This window comes from Bactrocera dorsalis, chromosome 3 (assembly GCF_023373825.1).
Source record: "Bactrocera dorsalis isolate Fly_Bdor chromosome 3, ASM2337382v1, whole genome shotgun sequence".
In the NCBI taxonomy this organism is placed as follows: Eukaryota; Metazoa; Arthropoda; class Insecta; order Diptera; family Tephritidae; genus Bactrocera; species Bactrocera dorsalis.
In genome coordinates, this window is record NC_064305.1 from 50,650,282 (window position 1) to 50,664,180 (window position 13,899).

Consider the following 13,899-nt stretch of genomic DNA (forward strand, 5'->3'; position numbering starts at 1 on the left):
GCGGTATTCGCCGTGGCCAACGCGCAAAGGACCATAAATCTTCCGCAGAACTTTTCTCTCGAAAACTCGCAACGTCGACTCATCGGTTGTTGTCATCGTCCAAGCCTCTGCACCATATAGCAGGACGGGAATTATGAGCGACTTATAGAGTTTGGTTTTTGTTCGTCGAGAGAGGACTTTACTTTTCAATTGCCTACTCAGTCCGAAGTAGCACCTGTTGGCAAGAGTAATCCTGCGTTGGATTTCTAGGCTGACATTGTTGGTGGTGTTAATGCTGGTTCCTAAATAGACGAAATTATCTACAACTTCAAAGTTATGACTGTCAACAGTGACGTGAGTGCCAAGTCGCGAGTGCGACGACTGTTTTTTTGATGACAGGAGATATTTCGTCTTGCCCTCGTTCACTGCCAGACCCATTTGCGTTGCTTCCTTGTTCAGTCTGGAGAAAGCAGAACTAACGGCGCGGGTGTTGAGACCGATGATATCAATATCATCGGCATACGCCAGCAGCTGTACACTCTTATAAAAGATTGTACCTGCTCGATTCAGTTCTGCAGCTCGAATTATTTTCACCAGCAGCTTGTCTGAAACCTCGTTTGGTATCGAACGGCTCGGAGAGGTCCTTCCCGATCCTGACGGAGCTTTTCGTGTTGCTCAACGTCAGTTTACACAGCCGTATTAGTTTTGCGGGGATACCAAATTCAGACATCGCGGCATAAAGGCAGCTCCTTTTCGTGCTGTCGAAAGCAGCTTTGAAATCGACGAATAGGTGGTGAGTGTCGATTCTCCTTTCACGGGTCTTTTCCAAGATTTGGCGCATGGTGAATATCTGGTCGGTTGTTGATTTACCAGGTCTGAAGCCACACTGATAAGGTCCAATCAGTTTGTTGATGGTGGGCTTTAATCTTTCACACAATACGCTCGATAGAACCTTGTACGCGATGTTGAGGAGGCTAATCCCACGGTAGTTGGCGCAGATTGTGGGGTCTCCTTTTTTTATGTATTGGGCATAGCACACTTAAATTCCAATCGTTGGGCATGCTCTCATCCGACCATATTTTGCAAAGAAGCTGATGCATGCTCCTTATCAGTTCTTCGCCGCCGTGTTTGAATAGCTCGGCCGGCAATCCGTCGGCCCCTGCCGCTTTGTTGTTCTTCAGGCGGGCAACTGCTATTCGAACTTCGTCATGGCCGGGCAATGGAACGTCTGCTCCATCGTCATCGATTGGGGAATCGGGTTCGCCTTCTCCTGGTGCTATGTGTTCACTGCCATTCAGCAGGCTGGAGAAGTGTTCCCTCCATAATCTAAGTATGCTCTGGGCTTCGGGGGCTAGATCACCTTTGGGGGTTCTTATCTGTGTCACTTTGTATATTTTCTTAAAAGCATTTCTCTTTATTTATTCTGGCATGAATTCAGTCGTTTTAAAATCTACAGTAGAGTTCGGATATAACGACCTTCAAGGGACCGGATGACGTATAAAACGGATATAAACATATGTATGTGTCGGAGTACAGTTGTCTTTTATGGCTATTGCTGTAGCGGAGCGAGTTTCGGCTGCACATATACTCGACTGCTTCTGCGTCGTTTTCCTCTTTTTGTGCTTACCATCGAACCACACTCGACGATAGCGACACTACGCTGTAAATAATATCGACGCTAAAAACGGTTAGTCGTTATAAGCGACGTCGTTATAAATGAACTCTTCTGTATTCTTATATTTGCCAACGACAGTAGGACGACAGTAGAACGACAGTAGAATGGAAGGAGAGAGATGAGGAAGAGTGGTGATGCCACTAATATGTAAAATGTAAAATTATTCCCTGCTCTAACAAACTTGACGTTATTTTACTAATAAAATCATAAAATAGCTCTATTATATCATTTGTAATAACAATTGATAATTTAAAACAAATAAATTTATCTATTTACTTATGTTTTGCATAAAAAATTTCATTGAAGTGCGAGGTATTAGTATGGCCACAACGAAATTATGTACATACAAAATGGACAACTGCGTTGTTTTGTGTACATGCCGGCCATTGTTACGTCGCTGCCCTCTGCTAATGGTAGGCACTTTGCCGCGGTGCAGGGGCTTAGTCGCAAGGCATACTCGGCGCCCCCCAACCGGCATGGATAGTGCTGACTAGCATTATTCAAGCAGGTTGGCGGGAGCCGCATGCGTGCGGCGACCAAGGACTACCACCTCCTAATCCAGGGTGTCATGCGACCCGTGCCCATTGGATGATTTGCAGCCAGGAGGTAAATTCGGCTGTATTTTAACGGAGCCTTCCCAACACCGGGCCGAATTGGGAAGTAACGGTGGCCTTACCGCGCCAAGGGGCTCTGGTGCGGCGGACCTTCCCGCTCCCCATTTAGACCATAGACCCGACAGCTCACCTTGTTGAGCCAAGGGTCGTACGAACAAGATGAACGAACAAACACAAAAACAAACAACAACAAAACCTGATTTGATGACGGACAAAGGGCAGCGACAAAGGACAACGGTATCGGATAAAGAGAAGGGGACTGGAGCAGCGGAAGGTAAGGGGGTCGAGGGGCCAGGCGTAAGCCTAGATACTTTGACGCTCTCACGCCAGAGGAGCGCTCGCTGTTCGAGGAGCACGCCAGGGAGGATGACGACGACGTGCCCTCCTGCAGCGGAGCTCACCTGGGGGGAACGCCTGGAGCCGATGCAGCACAAAGGAACATCGTCAAGCCCCCCGCCGGAGGGTGTAGTGGGTCGGCCTCTGGTGAGTCGTGTCGGGCAGAGCCTGACGGCACTAAAAGGAGAAGGAGGAGAAGGCGCAGAAGAGGTGGGCAGCGCCCCCTCCCAGAGGCTGGCCAACCCGGTGGGTGCGGGGATCCACGCAGGAGAGGTATGAGTGGCTCCACCATGAGGTGGTACCTACGCCACCTAAACGATGGGAAAACCCCGGAGGAGGCGGAGGCTCTAGCCAGGAACAAGAGCCAATGGGGCAACGTCAATCCGGCGACTGGACGCGACCACAATGTGCCAGCTCGCGCGCAGGGCAGCGGTAGCGGCGGCCGTGGCCCGGTCAGCACTACGCTGTCCTTACGGCGGGGCGACAGCAGGACATTGCCCGCAGGCACAAGCGCCCAGGCCGAAAAACGGAAAAGCGGCCAAATCACGCCACAGGAGCCCCCACGATCCAAGAGGGTGCGGGGCACAGACGAGAAGGCAACCGGTGGCCAACAACCTGGACCGGCTCCTCACCGGGTGGAGGAGGTGCGGCGCGGGTATGCGGAAGGAAAAGCTAGGCGACATGGAAGGATGGAGGTTGAACGTGTACATTGACGACGAGTCATACAAGTACGTTCGGGCCGCGAGCTTCCGCCTGTTCTACAGGTATAGCACGGTCGTTATGCGGCCCTACAAGCCTGCTGACACCGGGAGCAAGGAAGCCAAGACGCCCACGCCTCCACAGGACAAAGGCGTCGTTATCCAGGCAGTGCCGGTATCCGCCCCGGAGGAAAAGGAGATGGAGGTGGACGAGTCGTCGGAGCAGCCCTGCGGGAGCAGGACTGAACAGGCAGTGCCAGAGCCGACTAAAGACGTCCCCGACGATGGCCGGAGCATGGGGCTACCCTGAACCCACATTCGTAACTATAAGCAGGAGGGAGGTGCTGGACATCACCCTCAGTAATGAGCCTGCAACGGGGCTGGTCTCGCAGTGGAGAGTCTCAACGGAGCCCTCCCTGTCGGACCATAGAATTATAAGGTTCGCGCTGAGAGCAGAGGTCAAGTTGCAGAGACGCAACCCTCGAAGGACCAACTGGAGTACCTTCAAGGAGAGGCTAGACGAGGAGCTAAAGAGGAAGGGGCAGACTGACAGTAGCGCCACGGGCCGGGGAATGGAGGTCAGACTGACCGCGCTTAACGGGTCCATTATAAACGCGTACAATGACAGCTGCCCCTTAGTTGTACCCACAGACAGGCGCAAATGCTCTTGGTGGACAAGGAAACTCGCAGACCTAAGGAAGAAGGTACGGAGGCTATTTAATAAGGCAAAACGTACAGGGGTCCGGGAGGAGTACAGGAGCAACCTGACGCTATACAATAAAGAGATCAGGTCTGCAAAACAGGCTAGCTTTAGGAGATTCTGTGAAAACGTCTTCTCCACACCAGAAGCTGCCAGGCTGCATAAAGCTCTGGCTAAAGGGAAGACGGACACAGTGCTAGCCATCAAAAAGAATGACGGGACATTCACGACCAGCGCGGAGGACAGAGCTACAGAGCTCTTGCGTGCTCACTTCCCGGAGACTGTCCCGGTTTATCGGTGTCTGCCCTCAACCGAACATAGGCCGTCCCGCACTGATTGGGCTATCGCCAAACAACTGTTTACTGCGGACTCGATCAGGTGGGCAATGGCCTCGTTCGAAAGGTTCAAGTCTCCGGGAGTAGACGGCATCTTCCCAGCGCTTCTACAGCAGGGTGAGCAGATTCTGATGCCACACCTGATTAGGCTGCTGAGGGAGAGCCTGGCGCTGGCCTACATCCCCGAATCATGGAGGACAGCTGAGGTAATCTTCATACCGAAAGTGGGAAGGAAGGACTACTCTTTGGCCAAATCCTTCAGGCCGATTAGCCTAACCTCCTTCCTATTGAAAACTATGGAGAAGATAATAGACCATCATTTAAGGTCTAAGGCGCTGAGGACCGCACCCCTGCATGCAGCTCAGCATGCGTACAAAGCTGGCAGATCAACCAACACAGCTCTGTACCAGTTGACCTCCGAAATAGAGAGTTCACTGGAGAGAGGGGAAGTCATGCTATGCGCCTTTTTTGGATATTGAAGGAGCTTTTGACAACACTTCTCATAGAAGTGTGGCAATGGCACTGGAAGGTAGGAATGTGGCAGCACCAGTGCGTAGATGGATAGAGGCGGTACTCCGCGCCAGGATTGCTGAGACCACTGCAGGGGGCACAAAGATTCGCCTAGGCACAACAAGGGGCTGTCCGCAGGGTGGTGTACTATCGCCCCTGCTGTGGAGCCTTGTCGTGGATGACCTGTTAGCATTGCTAACCGACAACGGCATCCGCTGCCAAAGATATGCGGACGACATAGTGATCATAGCGAAAGGCAAGTTCGAGGACACTCTCTGCGACCTAGTGCAACGAGGCTTAAATCTGGCAAAGGAGTGGTGCAGGGGAGTTGAGCTGAGCATCAACCCCTCGAAGACTACCATCGTCCCATTTACAAGGCGAAGATCCCTACCCGGACTTAGGAACCTCACACTTGGGGGTAGAGTGATCGAGATGACCAGCAATGTTAAATATCTCGGTCTCACTTTGGATTCCACTTTGCGGTGGAAGCAGCATGTGGACCAAACCATGGTCAAGGCGACAAAGGCTCTAATGGTGTGCAATCGGCTGGCAGGTAAATCCTGGGGTTGCAATCCAAGGATTGTCAGGTGGTTGTATACCATGATTGTGCGACCGATCGTGACATATGGAGCGGTGTCCTGGGCCTCTGTCGCGGCACAGGCCTCGGTGGTGATGAGACTGTCGAGGCTCCAACGGCTCGCATGCGTCTGCATGACGGGCGCTATGCGAACCTGCCCAACAGCGGCGCTGGAGGTCCTGCTGGAACTCACACCGCTCCACATAGTGATCGGCCAAGTAGCCAAGCACTCACTTCTGCAAATAACGGCAGAGGGATGCGGCAAAGGAAAAATAATCTCGTCCCAGTGGATAGAGGTGATAAGTGGCAGTAATCCAATTGCCCTCCTCCCGAAGGACGGGATTACAAAGACAGTTAACTTCACGAGGAAATTCAAGGTAACCCTTGGCAGCAAGAGCGAGTGGAGTGACTCCACTCTTGAGTTGGTGCTGAGGGACAGTACACTGAAGTGGTACACCGACGGATCGAAGACGTCGGAAGGTATTGGTGCAGAAATCGCGGGCCCACGCACAAGGTTATCCATACCGATGGGTAGATTCCCCAGTATCTTCCAGGCCGAAGTCTTAGCCATAAGTCAGTGTACAGAGATAAACCTCCACCGCGGCTATCGCAATGAGCGGATAACCATACTCAGCGATAGCCAAGCGGCACTAAAAGCGATCTCGGCCTACGAGATCAAATCGCTGCTAGTGCAGGAGTGTAGAGAACGGCTAAACAGCCTAGCGGAAATGAATCAGGTGCACCTAGTTTGGGTACCTGGTCATAGAGGCATAGCCGGAAATGAATTGGCTGACGAGCTCGCCCGCTCTGCAGCCTCCACAAATATGGTAGGGCCCGAACCGTTCACCGGGGTGGGCCCCCATACGATAAAGGAGCTGCTCCGTAAGGAGGAAAGAGAGGGCAGAGAAGGTCATTGGCAACGGGCGCATGGCATGCGGCATGCCAAGTTGCTGATAGGGGGGTACAACCTCAAAAGGTTTAAATCAATAATCAACCTCCCAAGGAGCAAGCTCAGGCTCTTGGTCGCATTCTACACCGGCAAGTTGAAGAGGCACCTGTTCAACTTAGGACTTGCCTCTTGCTCTAACTGCCGGTTCTGCGACAGGGAACCTGAAACCCCGGAGCACCTGCTGATCGATTGCATTGCAGTCTGCAGACGCCGGTCTAAGGCCCTTGGAATTACATTTCCGGATAGGGATCACATCGACTCACTAGCTCTCAGCAAAATACTAGAATTTATCGATTTGTTGGGGCTTGGTGAGTTCCTGTGAGTTAGGAGAGGGCACAAAAGACCCAAGGTCGCAGTGCATACCTCAATTAATTCTATTGTCTATTGTTACGTCGCTGCCTTCTTACAAATGTTCATGTAGTAGGATGCACAACGCCATTTTCAGTTCACAGTCGTGCTGCTGCAGTCTGTCGCTGTCATTGTGTTCAGCACATTAGAATTGACAAATATTGTAAATCGGCAACAGCTATCTTGCCACTTTTGCACTTCTTTCTTAGAACAAACACCAGAAAGTTATTTAATTTATGATTTTTAGCTTTTGCCATCGTCGCGAAAAGACGCTTGTTGGCAAAAGCATGCTCGGAGAGATGATTGTAAAATTTACTACATTTGGGCTTCGTCAATTTGGCTGTCATATTGACTTGTGATGCTTCTGATATTTGAGACAATTGTTGTTTTTGTAGAACAATGTTTCAATGTTTTGTTGGTGGCATATTCACATGTGCATTATTTGTTCGGCAATGTATACAAATATACATACTTATGTACATATAAGTATAAATGAACGTACTTCCATGAACATGCAAATCAATGTGGGCACATGTAATATATTGATTAGTGATAACATAATTATTTGAATTTCTGAACGCGCACATACGAGTACTTACGTTCATATGAGCACACATGATAAAAGATATTGTGATAAATTTAATTTCTATTAGAAAGATATATACAAAAATATTTATTAGTAGAGTATATTATGTAAAAATCAAATAAAATTATTAAATATGCAAGTCCAAATTGACTATAATATGTAAATATTACTATGCTTGCATTCGTATAAAATTATACCAAACGAATGCGTATGAAAGGAATTCCCTCGTTAAAAGCTAACATGAATCATGAAAATATCACAATGCTGTTGTTGGTAGTATCATCATGAGCATGCATACATACATATGTACATATATTTATGTCTCTTCATATTCATATATAAAATGAAATATCAAAGAACTTATGTATTTTTCTTCAATATTCCCTGATTGGGCATACAAATTAATAACTCTGTCGACTGCCCGTGGTCAACTGCCTCGTTTTCTTTATTACTCTGTCTTAAATACAATATTTTGCTTAAGTCTAGATACAAATATTAATCTTACATTCTAGGAAGTATATCTACAATCCACTTGGGATAGGACATATGTTACAAGTGGAAAGATTCATCTTACAATCTATGAATTATATTTTGGGACCACCTAAGGCGGATAGTATTAGCAAAGTACATATAATGTTTAAATACGAACCATATGGGTCGTAAGTGTCATGTTACATATTTATGACAGATAAAGAATATGTTCATGTAATATGAACTGGTGGTATTAACTCACTTGCTAACATCATATGCCGTAAACACATACAAGTACATTATTTCTCTTCATATTCACAGGTTGAGTATGTGAGAGAACTGTTAAAAATGTTAACATTTCACAGCGTGAGTTCTGTAGTTGTGAGGTTGTTTTAAGTTTTCTGGTTCTGCTTTCTCCAGAATGGATAAAGAAACACTCGTCGGCTAGGCTCCCACGTCACTCTTGACAGTCATAACATCGAAGGCGTAGATAACTTCGTCTATATTGGAACCAGTATTAACATCAACTACAATTTCAGCCTCGAAATTCATCGCGGAAAAACTCTTGCCAACAGGTGCTACTCCGGACTGAGTAGGCAACTGTCACTCATTATTCCCGGTCTGATATATGTATGTATGTATGTATAGTGCAGATGCATGGACGATGACAACATCTGATGAGAGAAAAGTTCTGCGAAAAGATTTATGGCACTTTACTCTTTGGCATATTTTACACATCGCTTTCAATGGAACGATGACCTGTATATACGACGACATTGACATAGTTCAGCGAATTAAAAGACAGCGGCTACGCTGGCTAGGTCATGTCGTTCGAATGGAAAACACTTCAGCTCTGAAAGTATTCGACGCAGTACCCGCCGGGGGAAGCAGAGGAGGAGGAAGACCTCCACTCCGATAGAAAGACCAGGTGGAGAAGGACATGGCTTCATTTGGAATCTCCAATTGGCGCCAAATTGCAAAAAGAAGAAACGACTGGTCCGCTGTTGTTAACCCGAATATAACCACGTAAGTGGTGTCTACCCCAGTAAAGACGAACAATGTACATGCATACATATGTTTCGTGGCAATCAAGTGAGGCTGAGATTGCAAACGGGTGTAAGTGCCATAACAGGTTAGGTCAGTTTTAGTCCTTTGAGAAGCCAGCTCCTGTTTGCAGGCATAGCAGTGGCAAAGTGAAGCCGTAAATTAACATAAACTATTCATATTTGGCACAACGAATCACGAAAAAATGTTTAACTTTCCTTAGGATAATGTAAAAATAGGATAACCTTGCTCACTCCTCATATAACGGTTTTCTTAAAAGTGCGATAAATCAAGAACTAAATGCGCCACAGACATAAATTTTCAACATTACAATGGTACCGGTTGGTATCAAATCTAGCCGTTGGGCCATCCGGCTGACTTTACTCCGTATGATTGATGATTGGATGCAGAGTGGCTCAAAGTCGAGCCGAGCGCAAAGCTGATAAATGCGAGAAATCAGCTTCAAAACTGTGCGCGTACATTTTTTTGCTAAATCACAACTTTGCCTAAGAGACTATAGGTCTAAAACCGGCGAAAGTTTTATAATCCCTAAAAAACTTTGCCTTTAAACCGATTCGCCGGTTGTATACTATACAACCGATTATTCGGATTTTTTGTTTTCCAGTATCCTTTATTTTAAAAGCTAAAAACACGTAATTTTGCAGTACAATTTTCTAAAATATACTTAACAATGACAGCGAAAATTAAGAAAATCAGACTATGACATTTATTTTTTTGTTGCCGAAATATTTATGTATACATATATTTAATATGCAAAGTATTTAAAATAATCGTGTGTATATATATTAATATAAGTATATATTTGTATTCGCACATTATGTAAACCAGAAGTGCCATTTTTTCCTCAAACTTAAAGGATTTCTATAAAAAAAAATAGCTGTATAACATATTTATGAGTTTTCTTAAAGAACTTACTTTTTTGACTGGAATTCCAGCCTATTTTGACTTTTGATTCACGGTTTTTCGCCTTTAACCAATCCAACATAGGCGTATAATAAGCAAGCAAAGCGTCCCCACTTAGACTTGGATTGGTGCCTAAAACTCTTACCAGAGTCTCATTCCAAGGCTTTGAAGAACCCAAAGACATCATTGACCTGAGAAGTGGTAATAACCCATGTTAAAGCTCTTAAAGAATTTAGTTTGAATTTGTTCGTTTTTACTTTAGAGAATTGCCGATTTCCATATTACCATAAAAGTCGCAGTTATGTAGGTATCCCTTATGATGAGTCTCCTCACAAAACGAGCGGTAAAAATGGTAGCCAAGAACTTCAGATACGAACTTTCTGTATAAAAGTAAAAATATGTATGTATGTGTACTTATACGAGTAAGTGCAGGCATGCAAAACTCCAGGATATGTAAAAAGTTCGATACGCACTTGGTCTGATGGTTTTCCTCCATATCCAAATAAAAATTATAGGGGAAATCAATAGCACTTTCCGGGCGATCTGATGGGGGTTCCACCCCAGCGTATTTTACCATAAGTTCCCAGTAATGTTTGTTAATTCTCTCGATTTCCACTGTACCATTCAACAGATCAGTCATTACCTTGGTGTGGACGAAGTACAGTGGTATGTTGAGCATTGTATGAATGCCCTAAGACAAATAAGAAATGTGTGAAGGAATACAGTAGCAACCTACTAACATAATTGTTACCATTCTAAACAATCGATTCATTAAAATTTGATCGGAAAATTCGAAATTTTTAGAAAGTCCAATGGCTTGCAAATGTTTTGGGGTAGATGCTGACAAAATTATGGCTTCCCCTACTGGATATTCCAAATCATAAGAATTGAAGAAGTACGATGGAAGATTTTGCTTTTCTTTAGCGTAATGTAACCGTCCGAGATAGCCATGAACTTGCAAAAATTTTCTAAACTCCACCTTCTTACAATATTTCATGTATACATGCGGTGTAAGATCGAAAATATCGGCTCTACAATCTCCATTTTCAGCACTCTGGTCTTGCTCCTTCAACTGCTTCTCATAGAATTCCTTGTCTAATCCATCGAATCCGAGAGATTGATAGAAATTTTCTGCTGCATTTATCATGTCCTTTGCATCATAATGCGCCACAAAACTGTCATATGGCGGTAGGTTTGCCTTTGGAAAATATGGTTCGATAACGCTATTGGCCTGCCAAGCCTGTTCTCGAACTTGTTGGAACAAATGATCTGGAATAGGACCCCTAGGATTAACAACACTCCCACCATACTTCTCATGGAGTTCCTTTCTAATGAATGCGTGAAGTTCCTTATAAGCGGGCTTAATGTCTTCCATCACTCGTTCCATTTCCCGCAAAAATTCTTTATTATTGTAGCAGCGAAACCAAAATTCAAGTACCGGTATGTCTACAAAAAGTATTATTTAAAAGTGAGTATAATATACATATACCCTTACATACATACTCGTATGTACCATATGCTTGTATATATGTATACTTGTGTCATTCAAAAAGAGTTCAAAAATATTCTACGCCGTTTCTAATAGATTTTATGCACTTGAAATGGGAAAGAACATATTACCTAGAATCTTAGCAGCCTTTTGAAAGGCTTCAATAATGGTGTAGAAATTAACTGAAGACCAAACCAAATTTTTCTCGCGCCAAGTCTCCCAATAGTATTTCAGTTCATCAGAATCATTACTGCGCTGAAATATTTTCTGTATATCCGGATAGTACGCTAGCGAGCTATCGTCTTGATCTGGCATATACGCGCCACCCAAATAAGGTTCGATGTCTTTATCTGTTGAAAGTTCTTTAAGAGCAGCGAAGTTTATCAGCACCGATGAAAAGTAATCTTCTCCCAAGACAAATAGCTCGCCAACTCTTCGAAGATTCCGCAAGGCCGTTTTCACTTGCATATCACGGATATTCTCCAAATCATAATCACTAGCCTCTTCGGAAATTGTAACCAGTTCTGCAGCTATTCTTTTGACAGTGGTCAGTTTCGAAAATATTGTATCAAAGTCCTCGTCATCTGCGGATGAATATGTTTCCTCTGCAATCTTATTATAAAGCTTATAATAACGAGTACTGGCATCGGAAATGAATTTGCTCGCATCCGATTGCTTAGTTGCTGCAGCGTTAACATCCTAAAATTTTTAAAAAATTATTCGTATTCATATTATTGAAACGAACTTAAACTACAGACGGCGCGTGCACTTACGTTGATCCAAGCGATGACTGAAAATATCACAATGCTAAATAAAGGCCGACGCATTTTGCGTGCTTCCGATAGTTAAACAGAATAAGAATAATGTCAATCACTGCGCTCGGATTCGTACTAAGTGTTCACATTTCAACGCAATTCATTATATTCGACCTAAATGTAGATTCAATCAAAATAAGATGAGCTTTATTGAGACCAGCTTATCTATAATCATGATGATGTTTGTTTGTTATTAAACAAATACAAAAATATTTATGTGGATGTGCAGATCTGTTAAAAAGCTCATATTAATCTAATATACATATGTACATAAGTTTGCAAAATATGTATAAGCATCGCTTACAAACTTAAGAAGTGGAAATATCATTTAAACTTCCTATTATACCTCATGGAAATAATTATTTATACGTTTATATTTATGCAAACATATTTTTGTCGCGGCATGCTCTAATACTAACAGTTAAGTTGTTTTGGGTGTGCCTCTTTATAGGACAGAAATACATATACATACGTATATTGACTTTGCCAATTTTATAATAGGACCACTGCCACGCCCACAAAACGTCATCAAATGAAAAGCTATAAAGTGCTATAACTAAGCACCAAATTAAGATAAAAGACTGTACTTTGGCACAAGGGGTTGCAGTAGCAAGCGCACGTACATTTGAGCTAACAATTTCGAAAAAATGGGAGTGGCCCGCCCTCTAATTGGGTTATGGTAAATATCTCCCAAACCACTGAAGCTACAACTACCAAGATCCGGACAAATCCCTTAAACATCCCTACTGACATTGTAAAAATTTATGAAATCGGAAGATAACCCTGTCCACTTCCCATATAACGATACTGTAAAAAAGAGTGCAATAAATCAAGAACTAAATACGTCAAAGACATAAAATTGTACATACATATGTACATCCGAGATGATTCGAGAAGGCTTTTCGGAGCATGAGTCTATTTGGATGATGATCATGGGATCACCCACATTTAAGTGAAAATCCATATCTCGGGACCTACTCGTCCAATAACAACCAAATTCAGTGCATAGCATTTTTATGACATCGCTATGTTACAGCCCAATTTTTTTTTTTAAATGCGCGTTTTCTCTGTCACAGTGTGTCGAATGCCGAGTTAATGCATTTCAAAACTCAATGCAATGCAAAGATTGCACTGCTGATTTTATACTGGCTGATGCTCTTGCATGAAACTATTAATAACTGCTCGTTTTCAAATAGAAAAATATGCAAAATATAACTACATATTTCTTTAAAAAGATTCACAGACTTACATTGATATTTTAGCTTTTCAAATGCTGCAAAATTTGAAAGTTTTTGGGCAACAGTTACGACAGTGATGCCTTTTCGAACTTTCAATTTTGGCGAAGATACCACGTTTGCTTTTTCGAAGTGTTTGCATCAAACAAACATTACCGAAAACGCCTCATTTCAGAAGAAGTATAACAGAACATATCGGTTAGTCGAAAAAGTCTTTTCGTATTTCTAATTAAACTTCAACTTATTTTTTTTATATTTATAATAATAAATAAATAAATATGTACCATTTTAGTCGACTACTTTTTTCATTTTGCCGCTAGAGACATTATTCCATCAGTGTAAATCGAAATTTGGAAATTTCCAGAACGGAAGCGAGCGAACGAACGAACTGATATTGCATCGCCTGACTTCACAAATTTCTCAAGCGCTTTTGAGAGTAAAAAATTTTTCTGGGATGCGTGTTTGTGTCATTATTTTAAATATTTCACTTCGCAGAAATAAACCAATTGCCTGTACTTACAAAGAATATTTAAGTGTTCCGAAAATTGCGACGTCGAGAAAATAGAAACGCGTGCGAATTCGATTGCGGTCTAATTACAATAATTTCTTTATTC

General features: G+C 43.7%; 1 protein-coding gene across 1 annotated transcript; it reads right to left on the reverse strand.

The window, feature by feature from the left end:
* Positions 1–9,526: 9,526 nt before the first annotated feature.
* LOC105232878 (angiotensin-converting enzyme) lies at positions 9,527–12,169 on the reverse strand. Its single transcript, XM_011214768.4, has 7 exons — positions 12,009–12,169; positions 11,367–11,934; positions 10,498–11,192; positions 10,220–10,437; positions 10,004–10,126; positions 9,759–9,937; positions 9,527–9,704 (listed from the first exon to the last, which is right to left on the reverse strand). Exons 1-7 carry the CDS (start codon positions 12,060–12,062, stop codon positions 9,694–9,696), a joined length of 1,848 nt encoding a protein of 615 aa, XP_011213070.1. The 5' UTR covers positions 12,063–12,169; the 3' UTR covers positions 9,527–9,693.
* Positions 12,170–13,899: the final 1,730 nt, after the last annotated feature.